Source organism: Salvelinus alpinus, chromosome 20 (assembly GCF_045679555.1).
Source record: "Salvelinus alpinus chromosome 20, SLU_Salpinus.1, whole genome shotgun sequence".
Lineage (NCBI taxonomy): Eukaryota > Metazoa > Chordata > Actinopteri > Salmoniformes > Salmonidae > Salvelinus > Salvelinus alpinus.
The window spans coordinates 52,322,769-52,342,797 of NC_092105.1; the positions used below are offsets into that span (position 1 = coordinate 52,322,769).

A 20,029-nucleotide genomic window follows, 5' to 3' on the forward strand; every position below is an offset into this window, starting at 1 on the left:
GTGCTATGATGATACTGTTTCTCATGAGGACTGCCACAGGAAAGGAAGACCCAGAGTTACCTCTGCTGCAGAGGGTAAGTTCATTAGAGTTACCAGCCTCAGAAATTGCAGCCAAATAAATGCTTCAGAGTTCAAGTAACAGACACATCTCAACATCAACTGTTCAGAGGAGACTGTGTGAATCAGGCCTTCATGGTCGAATTTCTGCTAAGAAACCACTACTAAAGGACACCAATAAGAAGAAGGGACTTGCTTGGGCCAATAAACACGAGCAATGGACATTAGACTGGTGGGAATCTGTCCTTTGGTCTGATGAGGTCAAATGTGCGATTTTTGGTTTGCGAGACTCAGCGTAGGTGGACGGATGATGTGTGGTTCCCACCGTGAAGCATGGAGGAGAAGGTGGGATAGTATGGGTGTGCTTTGCTGGTGACGCGGTCTGTGATTTATTCAAGGCACACTTAACCAGCATGGCTACCACAGCATTCTGCAGCGATACGTCATCACATTTGGTTTGCGCTTAGTGGGACTATAATTTGTTTTTCAACAGGACAATGACCCAACACACCTCCAGGCTGTGTAAGGGCTATTTGACCAAGAAGAAGAGTGATGGAGTGCTGCATCAGATGACCTGGCCTCCACAATCCCCCGACCTCAACCCAATTGAGATGGTTTTGAATGAGTTGGACAGCAGAGTGAAGGAAAAGCGCCCAGCATATGTGCCCAGCATATGTGGAAACTCCTTCAAGACTGTTTGAAAAGCATTCCAGGTGAAGCTGTTTGAGAGAATGCCAAGAGTGTGCAAAGCTGTCATCGAGGCAATTGGTGGCTACTTTAAAATATATTTTGATTTGTTTAAAAAAAAAATGGTTACTACATGATTCCATATGTGTTTTTTCATAGTTCTGATGTCTTCACTATTATTCTGCTATGTAGAAAATAGTAAAAATAAAGAAAAACCCTTGAATGAGTAGGTGTGTCCAAACTTTTGACTGGTACTTTATGGAGAATATTGGCCTTTTGGAAACTTTTGGAAACGTCGGTCAATTAGTTGTTTAAAAACCGACATTTCGTTTAATCGCTCAGCACTAGCAGTCAGAGAGATAAATGTCTTGGTGTTCTATATCAGAGTGTAATGATGTGGATACCGCACTGCCCTGCTCGCTGCTCCAATACTCCAATACGTGGACATCAGAGCACAGTGTCCTCCAAGGTTATCCCTTTGATCTACGCGTTAATTAGAAAACCACACACAGTTCCGACACACACGCACAGACACACAGCTCCGATACTCGAGTAAGTCATCTCTGATAACGATCTTGGCGTTTAATAGTAATATACAAATCAACAAAATGAAACGGAGCAGAAAATTGAGATAAAGCAACTTAGTCTAAATTGGGGTCACGGGAACCAACAATTAGTAAGCTATAGCCCACTGCATTTGGAGAGTAATTGTTGTAAAAACGGACGCTGCACAGAATGGAGACTATAATAATGAGTAGTCCTTGTACAGTAGGAGTAGCATGGCTGTAAAAGCCTGAGAAAGATGCTGGTATATCATTGGTGATCATTCAGAGATAGTTAGTCTCGGGAATCCCAGACCTAGAGCAACAGTAATAGGTCTGAGAAAGATGTTTGTATATTAGTGGTGATCATTCAGAGATAGTTAGTCTCGGAAATCCCAGACCTAGAGCAACAGTAATAGGTCTGAGAAAGATGTTTGTATATTAGTGGTGATCATTCAGAGATAGTTAGTCTCGGAAATCCCAGACCTAGAGCAACAGTAATAGGTCTGAGAAAGATGGGGAGTTTTGCTCTTCATCTCTCCCAACAAATCACGAGATTGAGTAGGTGGGGCTTAAAATGTGAGCAGGAATAGTGCTCTTGAAAAAGAATCACCTCGGAAACATGTCAGAGGCGGACCCGATGCAGACGCAGATAGCTAGACTAATTATAGCCACAGCCAGTCAGTGGTGGAAGGCTAACGTTAGAAATCATGGTGCATGCAAACTACTCACGTGCAAAACACGCTCGTTGAAAATATCCTCAGAGCTCTCTATCTAGCGAGCTACCAATTTTGTATCCGGTGGGAACGTTTACACCCGGGCCCAACCGATAAGGCTCTGGACGGATTTCCTGTGAGTCCATTTCCTACTACCAACTGGACATTACATTTACATTTACATTTAAGTCATTTAGCAGACGCTCTTATCCAGAGCGACTTACAAGTTGGTGCATTCACCTTATGATGTCCAGTGGAACAACCACTTTACAATAGTGCATCTAACTCTAAGGGGGGGGGTATGCTGGACATGTATGCTGGAACATTGTTCATGTGTGAGGCAACCTGTCTCTCTTGGGAGATTAGCTGTATTGATATTTTACTGTGTATCTTTCCTATCATAATCGTCTTCGGTTTAGTGTCAGAGGTTGGATAAATCCTTATAGAGGGCCAAAGAGGCAAAAAAGGAGTATAGATTGAAAGATGATAGAAAAGGCCTCAACATGATCCTCCCCTGTACACCTGTATTTCACCACTATGATCAAGAGGGGTCAGATAAATCTCAATCACTCCTTCAAATCAAATTGTATTGGTCACATACACATATTTAGCAGATGTTATTGCAGGTGTAGCGAAATGCTTGTGTTCCTAGCTCTAACAGTGCAGTAGTATCCAACACACTTGTCACCTTTAGAAGAATACTCTACACTGAGTGTAAAAAAAACTACATTCCTAATATTGAGTACATTCCTAATATACATTCCTAATATTGCCCCCTTTTGCCCTCAGAACAGCCTTAATTATTCTGGGCATGGACTACAAGGTGTCAAAAGCACAGGGATGCTGGCCCATGTTGACTTCAATGCTTCCCACGGTATTCCAATGCTTCTGAGTTGGATGAAAAAAAAGAATAAGAAGAATCCCAGTCAGAGCTCCTTTGTTTCATAGTTCGCAGTTGTCTTGAAAGCGCTGAAGTCTGAGATTTCCGTGTTCCCCGTTCTGAGTTCCCGATTGTTTTGAATGCGGCATTTATGCTGAGGGAGATGGCAACGTGTTCCCTTTGAGCCAGGAGCCAAAACTCCTCCGTTGTGACCGGTGAAGATATTGTCTGCATCATTCAGTCACATGACAGCTCGATCAGCTGTTCGATTTCACTTACCGGCTTGTCAACTGGACCGGGATCACAGTCAAACGGATTGGGAAGTAGGTTCCAATGTGCTCTTCCAAGCGTTGGAGGTGAGCAATGGTCACTCGTGACACTTATGGTGTGCTTTTGAAAGACTCTCTCCAATAAGAATTATTTCCTCTAAATCCACTGCTTTGGTCACTCATCTATAGTATGTTTTTGTATTTCCCCTGCATGCTTGCGTTCAGTTTCCCAAATATGTCTGTTACATAGGCAAGGAGAAACATTTTCTTTTCATCACACAGAAAATAAACTAGGTCTGTTTTTTTTTACATCCATTGTGAATGACAACAGTTACTCTCTCAATGCGAAAAAATCTTTCCAACACTCCCCCTAGGTAACCACCAAGCCTCACTATGAAATAGAACATTGTCCTCCTCTGATCCCATATCGCCACACATTTGCAAACAGGAGTGTGCGCAGTGGATGTGGTTTATAATCAAAGTTACCTGCTGCAGTACATCTCAGCTCTTTTGACACCAGTTGTTCTCGGTGTATCATACAATGTGTCCACATGGCAGAGGGAAACACATTCATAACTAGAGTGCAGAAGCCTGTCCGCCATTCCGCCATAGATGGAGCAAAAGCCCGCCATTCGATCTCATGGAATCTGTAATCTTGTCAATAAAGCCACGCAGCACACTGTGTCATTTCATGCTCTGGAATTGTGAGACAGAACAATATGTCTTTGTGAATAGCATCCCCTGACATGTTATAGCGAAGAAAAGTTAACGCACGGGTATCTTGGCCCTCACAGCTAACGTCCATTTGGAGAGCAGAAACTGGGGAGTTTTTGAGTCGTTCAGGCAGAGTTTCCTCTTGATCTCTAGCAATAACACGCATTCTTTGTTTATCTGACAAAGGTATCGATGTGAGTTTTTGTGCCTCTGCCTCCCCACGCATTATTTTCACCGTATCAATTGTGGCCGGTACTATCAAAGTCTCTCAATAGTGTGTGGTTTCCTAGCGTAGCGGGCCTAGCTATTCACCATGGGAATGATTTGAAATCTTATCAGAAACATGTTGGGTCATTTTCAAAGCTTTCTATTTTCTTTCAAATGGTCAAGCTGATGTAATTTGGAAATTTTGCACAGAAAATATTTCCTGTTTTTTTAGAGTAATTGCATTTGTGGCCTGCAGTGTATCTCTCAAACTCAACTCTGGACCTCGAAGCCTGTTCCACTGCATTTTTTCATTGGTCCCCTCTAATAAGGGACTGATTTAAACCTGGGACACCAGGTGTGTAGAGTTAATTATCAGGTAGAACATAAAACCAGCAGAGTAAGAGAGTAAGAGTTGAATACCCCTGGTATATACAGTATGAATGGTGCTGCCTATATATTGAAGCCATTGGATGCAATTTGTCATAGTTTATCATGACTTCACACACAACAATGAACTGAGCCACTTAATTAAAGAAATCCTCTCATGACTCTGCTATAGAGGGCTTACAGTTGACGCACGACACCTTGACGTACGACACCTTCTTAGCATAGACAATGCAATTGTTGTGGTAGTCTTAGGCGAGCCATCTTCATTATCACAGTGTCACCTCCAAGTGCCACTCTGACCTTATGGGAGAAAAGTATCTGGCATTTAACTTGGTAGTGGTAGTAATAGTTTTGTGTGTGTTTTAAACTAAGCATCCCATCATCTCCTGCTTCCAGACATTTCACCGCCTAGATTACAAGGGTTGGATTTGCTCCAAACAGTTTCATGTCAGCACACGGCATGTACAACATTGAGTAAAGTATTAGCCTCATATACATTGTCTACTGGTATCGTTTTTAAATTGAGAACATAAAGGCGACAATATGTAAACAATGTGTGAGTTAAGCTATTTTATCCTTCGGATGCACAATGTCAAGGGGTGCATTGCAAATGCCCATAAGGCTAATGCCATCATACTGCAGTAGGCCTAAGCTGCGTTGGCTTTGCATGCCATTATCATTTGCAAAATAGGTTCACATGGCTGATATCCTGAAAAAAAGTGACAATCAAATAGAGCTTAAACTTATCAAGAGTCTTAAATAAAAGTTTCAGCACAATTGTTTGTACATTAATATGTGATTCTCCTATTCTTTTTTGTGTGCTTTGTGTGTATGTAGATGTATCGTTTTCTTGGGCCTAAAAGCATATTCATGTTTAAAGTACTATCTGCTGACAGCTGGAACTGCTAGCTAATCCTTTTACCCTCTTCCATGGCTGTTAGCTAGCTAGCTACCTGGCTGCAAAATGTATTTCAAGTTTGTGTTTTTAATTTACAATGATAAATACATCAGGATAGCTAACTAGCTAATATGAAGTTACCTAGCTGGAGAAATGTAATTCACTTGGCTAGCTATAGGTATGTAAAGTTACTGTTAGCTAGCTAGCAAACATTATGTTAGCCGCTCATTTGAGTTAACCTGCACATAAAGTTCCTGTAGCTATCATTTTCAAAATATATTTACTTGCTTGAATAGGTTCTCCCACTGCCTCCGTTTTCTGGGTCCTTAGAGAAACTAAATAATTGGCAATCTTACAGAAGTTTCCAGTGATAGCAAAACGCAGCCAGCCATGTGGACGATTGGATGACTTCCACCAGACTGATTGGTCATCCAACATGGCACCTGGTGTGGTTGCTAGGTGGTTTGTGACGCAACTGCAAACCCTCTATAGTAAGCTGTGTTATGAAAGGAGACGATCCTCATCACAGGGATACGACTGAGTCCATTATGAAATGGTGTGAGGCCAATTACTTGGAACTGAATGTACTGAAGACCAAGGAGCTAGTGGTAGGTTTAAGAAAAAATAAAGACGTTTTTAATCACATTTCAATTAATGGTGATGAGAATTGAACTGTTGACTCGTGTGTAATAGTAGACAACAAACTTAACTGGAAGGAGAACTCTCACAGTGTTTACAAAAAATACAAATCCAGACTACTTTTAAAGGAAGCTTAGATATTTTTATGTATGTTACAAAGGCTTTGCATGTTCTATAGCAGTGTCCTGGTGAGTGTAGTGATCTATGCTATTGTGTGCTGGAAAGGGAATTCAGCTAAGGAGGACTTAAACAAGCTTGACTAAATAATCAAGAAAGCCAGTGCTACAATTGGCTGCAGCCTGGAATCAATGCAGGTCATGTTCATAAAAGGCTGCAAGGAAGAGCACACATGGACAATGACACCCACCCACTCCACAGCGTTCTAGTGCAACACAGGAGCAGCTTCAGTAGCAGGTTCCTTACTGCCCAGAAGTTCCACAGAGAGGTTTAAGACGGTCATTTTTACCCACAGCCATGAGGCGTTTTAACGAGTGTAATTGATCAACGTTTTTTATGAGGTCTTCCTATTTAACAATGTATAACAACGTATTTGTTGTTGTTTATCATGTTGGTCAATGTTGCGTGTCCTGTTCCTGTAAGTCATTGATGATGTATGCTGTGATAAAACAATTTCCCAAATTGAGATTAATAAAGTAACTCTACTCTCTACTCTACTCAAAACACACTATGCTTTATTACGGGCGATAGGTATGGGCAATCACTGCATTCTGTATCCGAAAGTAGGCTGGCCCTCTGAAGTCTCGTCGATTCACGTTTACATTTGACATTTTAGTCATTTAGAGGACGCTCTTATCCGGAGTGACTTACAGTTAGTGGATTCATCTTAAGATAGCTAGGTGGCAAAACCACATGTCACAGTCATAGTAAGTACATTTCTCCTCAACAAAGTAGCTTTCAGCAAAGTCAGATTGGATGCATTGCACTCTTTTTGTTTATAAAGCCCTCCTACATAAACTTCCACCTTACCATACTTCATTGTTAACTTATGGATGTTTGGAATACCACACCCGGTCTTCGGGGTGGCTAACTCGGGAGATCCCTTGTTTTCGTTTTTTTGCACCTTGCTTGTGGAATGATCTCCAAGGCTCTCTAAAGTTGGATGAATCGGTGCCTTTTAGGGCAATTCAAAAGGCTGATTGAGGACCGTTTTACTGAAAAACGTGATTGTTTTCTATGATCGTGTTTTTTTTGTGTGTATTGCTGTGGATATTGATGTGGATATTGATGTGTATAGTGAGGTGTGTGGTGTATATTAATGAGTCGGTGCTGTTTAAGATTAGGGAGAACGATAGTTTTTTTTGTGAGCATGGCCTTATTTCTATTACATCATATTGGATGACTGTCATTCATATTCCATTCACCTAGCTCAATGTAACATCGATAGGTTTAGGCTACGAGATGATACTCAAATTTTCTCTATACCCATCATGAGGTTGCTACAACCTAGCCTACAAGTTAAAGTTTATAACGTAGGTGTACAGGTCGAGAGACACATAGGAGTAATCAAGGTGACATTCAATAATGTAATTATTAGTCTAAACAGTTCCGTTTTGCAACGAAAATTTGATTTCTATTTGACAAATTCAGGCAGGTCCTTCCCCGTTTCGTTTGCTTCCGTTTAAGAAACGTTTTGCAACAGAATCGGCAGAATGAATACACCCCTGATTAGCCGCACACACAGTTCACTTTCATAGCAGCCACATACAGCATCATCACTGTACTTGTTGGATAATTTATTCTCGCATCTACGCGCTTTTTTGCTCTCACTTTTTTTCCTTCGCTTGAGGACTTCAGTGCACAACACAATAGCTGTCTGTGACCAGGCACAAAAACCTCTCCTAGCCAAACCTTAATACCATAACCGCTAACAGCCTACATCGTTGTCACCATATTAACGTTATAGTCAACAAACTAGAACTAATGCATTAGTAAACCCACAATCCATATGTACAGTTACGCAGTACAGTGTACAGCAAGCTGTTTAACAGTTACACTGATAGGCTTGTCTTGACTTGGAAGAGATGCAGAGTCGGATAGCCTTAGCCAGCTAGCTAACATGAATAGCATTCTTCTCTGTTTTGAGTCAGGTTGTTGAGTAACGTTAGGCAAAATTTGCTGCATTAGCTAAGTAGGTGAAAGTTAAACTAAGAAGAAGAAAAAAAATTATCGAATATTAAACTAGCTCTCGCTCTCTCTGTTGCTTCTTCTTAATTTTTTGAAGATATGTATTTGTTCAAAACTGTTTAACCTATTGTCTTTCTCTTTGAGTCAATTACTCACAACACTCGATGCACTGCAGAGCTAGCTAGCTGTACCTTATGCTTTCAGTAATAGATTAATTTGATCCTTTGATTGGGTGGACAACATGTTAGTTCATACAGCAAGAGCTCTGATAGGTTGGAAGAAGTCCTCCGGAAGTCATCATAATTGCTGTGTAAGTTTATTGAGGGGTTGAGAACCATGAACCTCCTAGGTTTTGAATTGTCAATGTACCCAGAGGAGGACAGAAAATAGCTTTGCTACCTTAGAGGGTGTTGTTGAGGCGATTGTATACCATTGCTAAACAGTGTGTTTTAATCCGTTTTTGGTGACGTGAATATATTTAGTATAGTTTTATTTTAAAAGGATAACTTTTTTTAGGGTTTCACTATTTAAAATTGTGTGTGTGAGTGTGTGCATGTGTGTGTGTCCATGTTTGCGTGTGTGTATTTGTACTCGTACATATCTTAGTGTGTGTGTGTGTGTATGTGTGTGTACTTACATGTGTGTCTGTGTTTGTGTTTGTGCAAATGTCTGTGTGTGTGTGTTTGTACTAACTGGTGTGTGTGTATGTGTGCAGGGCCTGCTGAAGGTTGCGATTGACAACGCGCGGGCCCAGGAGAAGCAGGTGCAGCTGGAGAAGACGGAGCTAAAGATGGAGCTGTTCAGGGAAAGAGAGCTCCGGGAGACCCTGGAGAAACAGCTCGCTATCGAACAGAAGAACAGAGGTACGGACTGAGAGAGGGTGCGTGTGTGTGTGTGTGTGTGTGTCTGGTTTGACAGAGGTATGCATGCTCCAAAGCTCATTACAACACTTTAACACACACGTCTAAATAATGAAAGTGGTCAAACATACATGAGAAGACTGCTGTGTGTTTCTGTGCAACCGCTTCCAATGAACCACTTGGTATTGTCCCCCACCACCGCGAGAGATCAGCTAATTATGGATACACATATTGAATTATCGACATGAATGATTCATCATCATTCTAAACAAAAGTGACACAAATAACACTTAAGTTAACACACTTGTGTTATTTAAAGCGCTACACAAGTTGAATAAAATACTCTATTATTTAATGATCCAATTACATAAAAAAATTGTCTAAGTCTCTCTAGCAGTTTGCAGCTTTGAATTCAATATAGTTTGCTAAGAATTCAGGCAAAGTCTAATTCCCAGCACGAGCCAGCCTAAGTGTTCTCAATCTCCCTTTGACATCAATTCATGATTTTGAGTGAACGTCCCATGTTAAAAATTTGGCTTAAATGTTACCTCAAACTCAGTTTCAACTCTGTTGTTTGCCACATGTTTCTGCCCTGTAGTTTTGTCAAGTTTCCCTTGTCTTTTACCACAATGGCCACTTGCCAAGTCTTTGTAAATATCAATTTATTCCTAATTGACATGCTTGGATAGAAAAGGGTTAAATAAAAGTAAATTTGAAACATTTGTCCTTTTCTTTCTTTTCCACCGCAGCAATAATCCAGAAGCGCTTGAAGAAGGAGAAGAAGGCAAAGAGGAAACTTCAGGAGGCTCTGGAGTACGAGTCCAAGAGGAGGGAGCAGGCTGAGCAGTCCCTCAAACAGCCCTCGCCCTCAGAAGGCCTGCGCTCACTCAATGGTGAGTTGTGTTTTTAATGAAATGTTCATGTTACACTCTACTTAAAAAATGTAGCAGTCTTTATTTAAAGTGCATTTAAAATCGCAACACACTTTACAGTGAAACAAAAAAGAACGGAGGAGATAAAATAAACAGACAGCAGCAATGAAGTAAAAATAGTGTCTGAAATAAAACAAACAAAAAAAGTGAATGTATTCATATGCTTTTTGCATGTACTTCACTGTTTGCAGCAAATACATTTGCCACTTGGGGATCAGCCTTAGCTAAAGACAAAACATGTATTTGCAGTTACATTCAATCCCGGTGTTGTGGTAACAACTCACATAGTGTTATTGAGTTATTGTCTTTACATTTTGGAAGTAGGAGTAAGCTAAATCATGATGCAGCAGGGCATCTGACTGTTGAATCATCCAACGTGTTATTGTATCAGTTGTTTTTCACTTATAGCCAAATGAGTTTTTCAATGAAAACCTTTTAGTGTAGCTGCTTCATTTGAAGGATGTTTAACAGCAGTTCCGGTATATCTCTCTGCTCTCCCAGACTCACTGACCCCAGAGACGGAGAGTGACCGCAGTGCTGGAAGAACAGATGCTGAGAGGACAATACAAGGTACATGAACCTGAGGAGAAGATAAATCTCTCTCTTGCTCACTCTCTCTCTCTGTCTTCCTGTTTCACTCCCTCTCTTTCACCCTCTCTCTCTCTCTCTCACGTTCACCCTCTCTCGCCATTATCTCACTTCATCTCTCTATTTATCATTCTTCCTCTGTCTGTCCATCTGTTAGTCTGTCTGTACCCCCCCCCCCCTCCCCCCTCGCACCTTCTCTATTTGAGCATTATTGTAACTAACAGCATGCCATCTGGGGCACAGCACTGGGTCAAGATTGCATGGCCTTCAACAGACATAACAGTAGTATTTTATTACAGGGAGGGAAGTATGGCACTCACATGTGCCATGAACAGTTTGGATTGACTGTTTAGATTTTAACAAGCAGCGAGGTTTTTGCGTAACCCGGAGAAAAATAACAAGTCATAAGTGTTGTTAAAGGAGAGATATGGTTTTAGATTGTTAATGACTGCACCTTTTAATACTGGTAATGATACAAGATGTGTGTGTGTGTGTGTGTGTGTGTGTGTGTGTGTGTGTGTGTGTGTGTGTGTGTGTGTGTGTGTGTGTGTGTGTGTGTGTGTGTGTGTGTGTGTGTGTGTGTGTGTGTGTGTGTGTGTGTGTGTGTGTGTTCTTACCTTTATTTAAGCAGGGAGTCATGCTAACCCCACCCACATAATTTACACAATACATGAAAAGCAAATACAAAAAATACATCTATCAACGAGACTTCAAGGAGGGCCAGCCTACTTTCTGATACAAAATGTGTAATGAACCTATCACCCGTAGTAAAGCTCAATGTGCTATGATAAGTGTCCAATGCCTTCAATACAGTGGCAGCTGCATTCATATAGACCAGTGGTTCCCAAAAGTTTTATAGTCCCGTACCCCTTCAAACATGCCATCCTGAATGAGCTGCAATACCTGAGCCACTTGTGTGGGTTGTAGACTCCGTCTCATGCTACCACTAGAGTGAGAGCACCGCCAGCATTCAAAAGTGACCAAAACATCAGCCAGGAAGCATAGGAACTGAGAAGTGGTCTGTGGTCACCACCTGCAGAATCACTCCTTTATTGGGGGTGTCTTGCTAATTGCCTATAATTTCCACCTTTTGTCTATTCCATTTGCACAACAGCATGTGAAATTTATTGTCAATCAGTGTTGCTTCCTAAGTGGACAGTTTGATTTCACAGAAGTGTGATTGACTTGGAGTTACATTGTGTTCTTTAAGTGTTCCCTTTATTTTTTTGAGCAGTGTATAATAATAATCAATAATTTTGCTCTTAATTTAGCCATCTTACATATAAAACCTAATTTGTTATTGTGAATAACTCACCACAGGTTAATGAGAAGGGTGTGCTTGAAAGGATACACACAACTCTGCAATGTTGGGTTGTATTGGAGAGAGTCTCAGTCTTTTTTATAATCACTAACTTCATGCTAGTGAGGGCCGAGAATCCACTCTCACATAGGTACGTGGTTGGAAAGGGCATCAGTGTCTTAACAGAGCGATTTGCCAAGGCAAGAAACTCAGAGCGCAGCCCTGTCCAGAAATCGGGCAGTGCCTTCTGATTAAATAACATTTTCACAGAACTGCTTGTTGCAATTTCGATGAGGCTCTCTTGTTCAGATATTTGTAAGTGGACTGGAGGCAGGGCATGAAAGGGATAACGAATCCAGTTGTTTGTGTCTTCCGTTTCGTGAAAGTACCTGCATAATTGCGCACCCAGCTCACTCAGGTGCTTCGCTATATCACATTTGACATTGTCCGTAAGCTTGAGTTCATTTGCACACAAAAAAATCATACAATGATGGAAAGACCTGTGTGTTGTCCTTGTTAATGCAGACAGAAAAGAGCTCCAACTTCAAAATCATAGCCTCAATTTTGTCCCGCACATTGAATACAGTTCCTGAGAGTCCCCGTAATCCTAGATTCAGATCATTCAGGCGAGAAAAAACATCACCCAGATAGGCCAGTCGTGTGAGAAACTCATCATCATGCAAGCGGTCAGACAAGTAAAAATGATGGCAAGTAAAGTAAAGAAAACTTTAAGCTCGTCTCTCAATTCAAAAAAACGGGTCAATACTTTGCCCCTTGATAACCAGCGCACTTCTGTATGTTGTAAAACCGTTACATGGTCACTGCCCATATCATTGCATAATGCAGAAAATACACAAGAGTTCAGAGCCCTTGCTTTAACAAAGTGAACCATTTTCACTGTCATATCCAAAATGTCTTTCAACCTGTCAGGCATTCCCTTGGCAGCAAGAGCCTCTAGGTGGATGCTGCAGTGTACCCAAGTGGCGTTGGGAGCAACTGCTTGCACGCGCATTACCACTCCACTATGTCTCCTTGTCATGGCTTTTGTGCCATCAGTACAGATACCAACACATCTTGACCACCAAAGTCCATTTGATGTCACAAACCTGTCCAGTGCTTTAAAAATATATTTTCCACTGGTTTGCCGAAGAGGATGTCTTTCTTAATTGACCCCCCATAAACGTAACGGACCTATACCAGGAGCTGTGCCAGGCCCGCCACGTCTGTTGACTCATCCAGCTGTAACGCATATAATTCACTGGCTTGTATGCGAAGCAGTAATTGTTTTAAAACATCTCCTGACATGTCACTGATGCATCGTGAAACAGTGTTGTTTGATGAAGGCATTATCTGTAAAGTTTTTGGGCCTTTTCCCCCAGCATTGTCCCAGCCATATCTGCAGCAGCAGGAAGAATTAAGTCCTCCACAATAGTATGGGGCTTGCCTGTCCTAGCCACTCGGTAGCTCACCATATAAGATGCTTCTAACCACTTCTTATTAATGGAACCTTTTGCTTTTATTCATGTCTTACTACTCAAAAGTCGTCTTTTTTCTCGCTCTAAAAACTTCTGTGGCTTATTTTTCAAATTGTCATGTTTCGTTTCTAAATTACTACGCAAGAGTGAAGGTTTACCGTGAGAGAGTAACGGTTAATGTGATTGGATGTTAATTATTTGACTAGGATACCTGAATTTGACATTGTGTTGTTATTTCGCTGAACACTAGATGGTTGAATTTTTTTTTAAGGCAGTGAAACGAGGCTACTCACCCAAATGTATAGCCCCGTTGGAAAATATAAATTTCCTGTTTGAAAATGTGAAGAATTTTTAAAATAAAAAAGCTATATACACTACCATTCAAAAAATCAGCACAACAGTTTTCAGCTGTGCTAACAAAATTTACAAAGGGTTTTCTGATGATCAATTAGCCTTTTAAACTTGGATTAGCTAACACAACATGCCATTGGAACACCGGAGTGATGGTTGCTGATAATGAGCCTCTGTACGCCTATGTAGATATTTCATAAAAAATCAGTCGTTTCCAGCTACAATAGTCATTTACAACATTAACAATGTCTACACGGTATTTCTGATCAATTTTATGTTATTTTAATGGACAAAAAAATGATTTTCTTTTAAAAACAAGGACATTTCTAAGTGACCCCAAACTTTTGAACGGTAGTGTGTATATATATATATAATATACATTTGTTTTTTAAAATGTGTATCACATTTTTATTTAACGTACCCCGACGGCATTGCACTTACCCCTGGGGGTACCCTTCCCCAGTTTGGGACTACCTGATATAGATGATATAGCCATAGTCAATTAGCGGAATGACTATTGACTGATTTATTCGTTTTTTTTGCTGATTAACCTCTCTAGGGTACGTGAGACGGTAGCATCCCACCTCTTGAACAGCCAGTGAAACTGCAGGGCGCCAAATTCAAAACAACAGAAATCCCATAATTAAAATTCCTCAAACATACATGTATTTTACACCATTTTAAAGATACACTTGTTGTAAATCCAGCCACAGTGTCGGATTTCAAAAAGGCTTTACGACGAAAGCAAACCAAACGATTATGTTAGGTGAGTGCCTATTCACAGAATAGCACAGCCATTTTTCCAGCCAAAGAGAGGATTCACAAAAAGCAGAAATATAGATAAAATGAATCACTAACCTTTGATGAACTTCATCAGATGACACTCATAGGACATGTATGTTTTGTTCGGTAAAGTTCATATTTATATCCAAAAATCTGAGTTTACGTTGGCGCGTTACGTTCAGAAGTACAAAAAGATCCTTTGATTTTGCAGAGAGCCACATCAATTTACAGGAATACACATAATAAACATTGCTAAAAGATACAACTGTTATGCATGGAATTTTAGATGCACTTCTCCTTAATGCAACCGCTGTGTCAGATTTCAAAAAACTTTACGGAAAAAGCAAACCATGCAATAATCTGAGTCGGCGCTCAGAGCCCAATCAAGACACAAATATATCCGCCATATTTTGCAGTCAACAGAAGTCAGAAATAACATTATAAACATTCACTTACCTTTGATGATCTTCATCAGAATGCACTCCCAGGAATCCCATTTCCACAATAAATGTTTGTTTTGTTCGATAATGTCCATCATTTATGTCCAAATTCCTCCTTGTTGTTCTAGCGTTCAGTACACTTTCCAAACTCACGACGCACGTTCAAGTCCAGCGGAAAGTACGGACGAAAAGTTTAAAAAGTTATATTACAGTCCGTAAAAACATGACAAACGAATGATTTGAATCAATCTTTAGGATGTTTTTAACATAATTCTATAATAATGTTCCAACCGGAGAATTCCTTTGTCTTCAGAAAAGCAAATGGGACAGGAGCTACCTCTCATGTGAACGTGCATGGTCAGCGCATGGTCAGCACGTGGCTGCTGGCAGACCTCTGACTCATTCCCCTCTCATTCGGCCCCACTTCACAGTAGAAGCATCAGACAAGGTTCTAAAGACTGCTGACATCTAGTGGAAGCCTTAGGAAGTATGGCAACATTACCTTATTACCATATGGCAACATTACCAATATCCCACTGTATCTTCAATAGGAGCTGAGTTGAAAATCGACCAACCTCAGATTTCCCACTTCCTGGTTGTATTTTTTCTCAGGTTTTTGCCTGCCATATGACTTCTGTTATACTCACAAACATCATTCAAACAGTTTTAGAAACTTCAGAGTGTTTTCTATCCAAATCGACTAATAATATGCATATTCTAGCTTTTATGGCTTTGTAGCAGGCCGTTTACTCTGGGCATGCTTTTCATCCGGACGTGAAAATACTGCCCCCTACCCAAAAGAAGTTAACGAAAGCCAGGACCTGTTCCTATAGAAGAAGCCTATTTTAATTCTTAATTTCTTAACTAACAGTATTAATTTTATGAACAGGCTTCTCTGCCTGGATCTGAATGAATGTTACAGTAAACTAGGTTTAAAGTGCAATTAGAGGATATATAATACTACATTGAAACTATCAGCACGCATAAGTCAATTTCAGTGACTGGTAGGTATGCGTGTCTGTGTACAGTACGTGCATAGTGTATATGACTTGTTTGTTTACCTCTTCAGATCCACTTTATTTTATGTATAAGCCCTGTAACAATATGTGCATTTGAATGGCTTGTTTGTTTGCCTTGCGGGGTCTCATGGAGGACGGCGGGGGTGGTGATAACTTCTGAAGACTATCCAACGTCTGGGGCTGCATCCCACATGGCACTGTATTTTGACCATGGCGCATGGGGCCCTCGTCAAAAGTAGTGCACTACGTAGGGAATAGGGTACCTTTTGGGATGCAGCCCCCAGACGGTAGAGAGTCTTCAGAAATGATCACCGCCCTCTCCTTCCTCCACGAGAGGAAGTCTGTCCACCCAGGAACACGACACCTCTCTCTTCTTCATTAGTATCGCGACGTCTTCCTCTAATCATCCCCAACAGCGTCCCCCCTCCTTTCCTACTCATCCCTATCATCGCCGCTTTATCACTGAGAGAAGTCTCAATTTCCCCTGGAAAATACAAACGATTACACAGTAAAACGCTATGAAATTTGAAAAGATATTAATAGTTTTGTACCATAAGGAGGGAGGATTCTTTCATAATTAAATATCATTCAGTCAGTGGAGAGATGTGAAAAGGGTTTCTGTCCAATAAAGGTAAACCATATGTCAACATTTCACAAAAAAACATTTACTTCTGGATAGAGAACAGTTATAGTCCCCCATTTCGTACTAAATTACTATATCACGTATCCTTAATTTGAAATTGGAACATTTTTGATTTACATTAAACAGCACTTTATAGTTTAATTGTTATACTGTATGATCTGGAGGCTTAACCTTTCTCACGTCCTTTTTATATGGCATTACCATTTTAATTGAATGTGATCAGAAACATAGCTTACTCATTGCAATGTAGCAACCATTACCATGGTACATTGTCATAGACACTAAAGATACATATTTTCTCTCCTGTTCAGATACAATTTGAACATATAGCAGATGCCTTTCTCACAGTTGAATAATATATAATAATATGATAATGATAATATGATAATATATCATATGCTATGGTGTAGCTCTGAAGTGTGTCATGTCTAGGGCTCATAATGTCAGTGATAATGGCCTTGAAGAATAGAATCAAGAGGAGGTGGAGTTAACGCTGAACAATGTGTGCTTTTGTTCAGCTGGATCGCTATTTGTCTGCCACCCATGTCTCCTCTGCTCTCCTCTGCTCCCAGCCTAGTATACAGTAATTACGCTCAAAGGCAAAACAATTATGTTGATAAATTACACAAGCAAAGAAGACGCGGATAAAACACCCAACCCTATCACACGGATGAAAGCCAAGAGAAATGTATGTTGTGTTTTCAACTCACAACTCAGGCTAGGGTGAGAAAAGAGAGACCAAAAATTACAAGAGCACCATTTTAGAGAACTAATTATTTATATTTGTCTTTTGTCACAGTTCTCTAGTTCTGAGATATTAACACAATCTGTGTTCATTAATTGCTTTTGCAGTGTTTTTTAATCGGTTCCAAAAGGGAGCTCTGGCTTTTGTAGCAGCTAGCAGGCAGCCATGCTACTGGGACTGAAGCTCTCTCCTGGCTCTAACGCCATGGTGACGGAGTGCACGTAAATATCTTCCCCAGTATCTCCTCTCTGGTTCCCGCCTGCTTGCCCTTCGATGTGTTCGTCAAGTTTACACGAACCTGCGCCGAGACATAAAGTTATTTGTTGCGAGATTAAACATCCAAACAGTTAAAGTGAAATTCTAATTAAATGAATGAATGTCAGTGAAGCAAAAAATACCGTAATTAATGGATCCCTTAATTGTCTTCATAAAATATTTGCATGGGCATATTTTGCATAATTTACATGTATTCATTAATTTTTCAAAGGAATTTTATGCTGAGAGAAGAAGAAAAAATATCTGTTTTATTTGGCATCTAATAAAATATTTATCCTCTTTAATGAACTTTTCATCTTGATTTGAATACAAAAATGGCTAAAGTAAAAAACTAAATATGAGGCTTTCTTTCCTAAAACAACGTGTCAAGATGTCACAGATTTTTCTCACTGAAAAATGTAAATCAGTATGTTTCAACATTTGAAGTAATATTGCAAACTGGAGGCAGTGGCAGTTAATTAAAACAGAACGAACATGGAAGAAGTTCCACCAATTTATTTGCCCAAATTAAAAATGGTGTCTCAACAATTTCAGAGAGATCCTTGTGTCAAAAATGTATTTCTTAATCCTTTCCTGAACATTCAAATGTTGAGCATTGTGATGGTTTGAACACTACAATACCTGATATGTTACTTCACAACTTATCAAAAGTGATCATCAGCCACACTTCCGCCTTCCCTTACCATATTGACTATCATCCCTATGAACATCTGTGAAGGTAAAGCCGATCAGACAGACAGGCAGGCAGGCAGACATACAGAGATTCACACAGACAGGCAGAGAGAGACTGACAGAGAAAGGTGATATACATGGCATCTTATCTCGCCTGGCTTTGACTGTTACGGTGGTGGCACCGCCATGGATGTGAATGATTTCATCCCCGTCCACCCCTTCCTCTATCCCTGTTATTTTTAGCCCTTTGCATTCACACTGTAGTTACTTTTACACATAACTCTGCAATATTGCTTGAATAGAGGCAGCCAGAGTGCAATGCCTCAGAGACCCACGGCAGTGCCGGATAATTAGCCCCTGTGTTTGTCTCCCCCTCCCACATTCCCACAACAAGCCTTTGCTATTTTTCCATCCAGCTTTTGATAAACATACAGCACACTGATGCATTGACGACAGAAGCCGGGGTGGTTAGGTACATGGTGCAGTGATGGTTGCTGTCCTACCATAGGCGAGAACGTGTACTAATAAAAAATGCTAATGGCGGAAGGTTGTCATTGTGTTGTATTGTATTTTGGGGGATAGAAACACAGGCTTTTCTGATTCATATATGGCTTAGAATATTGCCAGTGGGTCACAGGCCTTAAGAGGCAAATGTTAAATGGTTTAATAGTGAGATTACAGACGATCAATAAATGTGAATGAAGTGTTTGTGATAGTAACCAGCTATGGGCACAGTATGTCACGAGAACTCTGTAAATCTCTTGAAAGTCGCTAACAAACGTACCGTTTCCACCCCGATGTCTCTCTATGTCTCGGGTCTGACATTGTGTCAAGCAGCAACACATCACTCTCCTCAAGCTGTCGCCACTTAGTCTTTTGGTGTGCTTTTCCCTATTAAATTGAATTATTTAGGTCCACTGCAAGAGAGAGGAAAGGGCTGCTTAAAGCACAGTAATACCGGGGTAATAAAACGTCATGCTCCTGAGCTGCGCTTAACAGATGCTTTTACCAGCCCTGCATCGGAGGCAGCGCTGCTCGTTTGTGCATACCACTAAGATATGAGTGTTCTTTGAAAATGGACAAAGCTCGTTAGGTTGAAGGTGTCTGGAGATAGCATTGGAGAAGAATTACTCTGCCTTTTTCAATAAACACTCCTTCTGTACAGGAAGTGTCATTTGTAAAGCGCTTTATATCATAAGTGCAATATTATGTTCAAACAAGCATGTCAGTTGAGATGTCTTAAACACATGTGACGTGCAATTGTGCAGGCAGGCAGTGTTGAATATCGCGGTTCCTCATACAATTTGCCTTTGTCAATGATTAAATATGTAGATAGTTGTATTGGCCTGGTTTTACTTCCCTATTTTTATTCATGAGGCAGAGAAACACTGGCATAAGGAGTCTCTTCAACTGCTACTGCTCGATTCCGCAGCTTGTTCCAACAGATCATGCAAATCATTTAAGCTATAATTATAGACTTGACGTTGTAGGACAAACAATATTCATATCTGTTGTTAAATCTACAATTGTGAGTGGTGATATGCTCGAGTAACTTAAATTGTCCAGAAAATAGGGACATTGGAAGAGTATTGGATAAGAGTATGTTAGCAGTTGATGTTATTCTTCAATAACACAGACCCCAAAGCAAATCAGGGGGAGAAAAATTGGTTTATTCAAAAATACTAAATAATAGTTGTTATGCTGGGAAGTAGATGGTCGATGTTCATTCTTCCCTGTCCTCAATGATTCTCCACAGAACAAAGTGACAGGGTGTAATTTTATAACCAACAACCCTAGCCTGTTG

At 40.4% G+C, this 20,029-nt stretch overlaps 1 protein-coding gene across 4 annotated transcripts in view; it reads left to right on the top strand.

The window, feature by feature from the left end:
• Positions 1 to 20,029, top strand: part of LOC139547064 (dachshund homolog 1-like) — a 272,848-nt gene that overhangs the window by 250,233 nt on the left and 2,586 nt on the right. For all 4 annotated transcript variants that reach the window (XM_071356122.1, XM_071356123.1, XM_071356124.1 and 1 more), the window contains 3 exons: positions 8,857 to 9,004; positions 9,751 to 9,894; positions 10,435 to 10,503. In XM_071356122.1, coding sequence (XP_071212223.1) covers positions 8,857 to 9,004; positions 9,751 to 9,894; positions 10,435 to 10,503 — 361 coding nt within the window. The remainder of the gene's footprint in view (positions 1 to 8,856; positions 9,005 to 9,750; positions 9,895 to 10,434; positions 10,504 to 20,029) is intronic.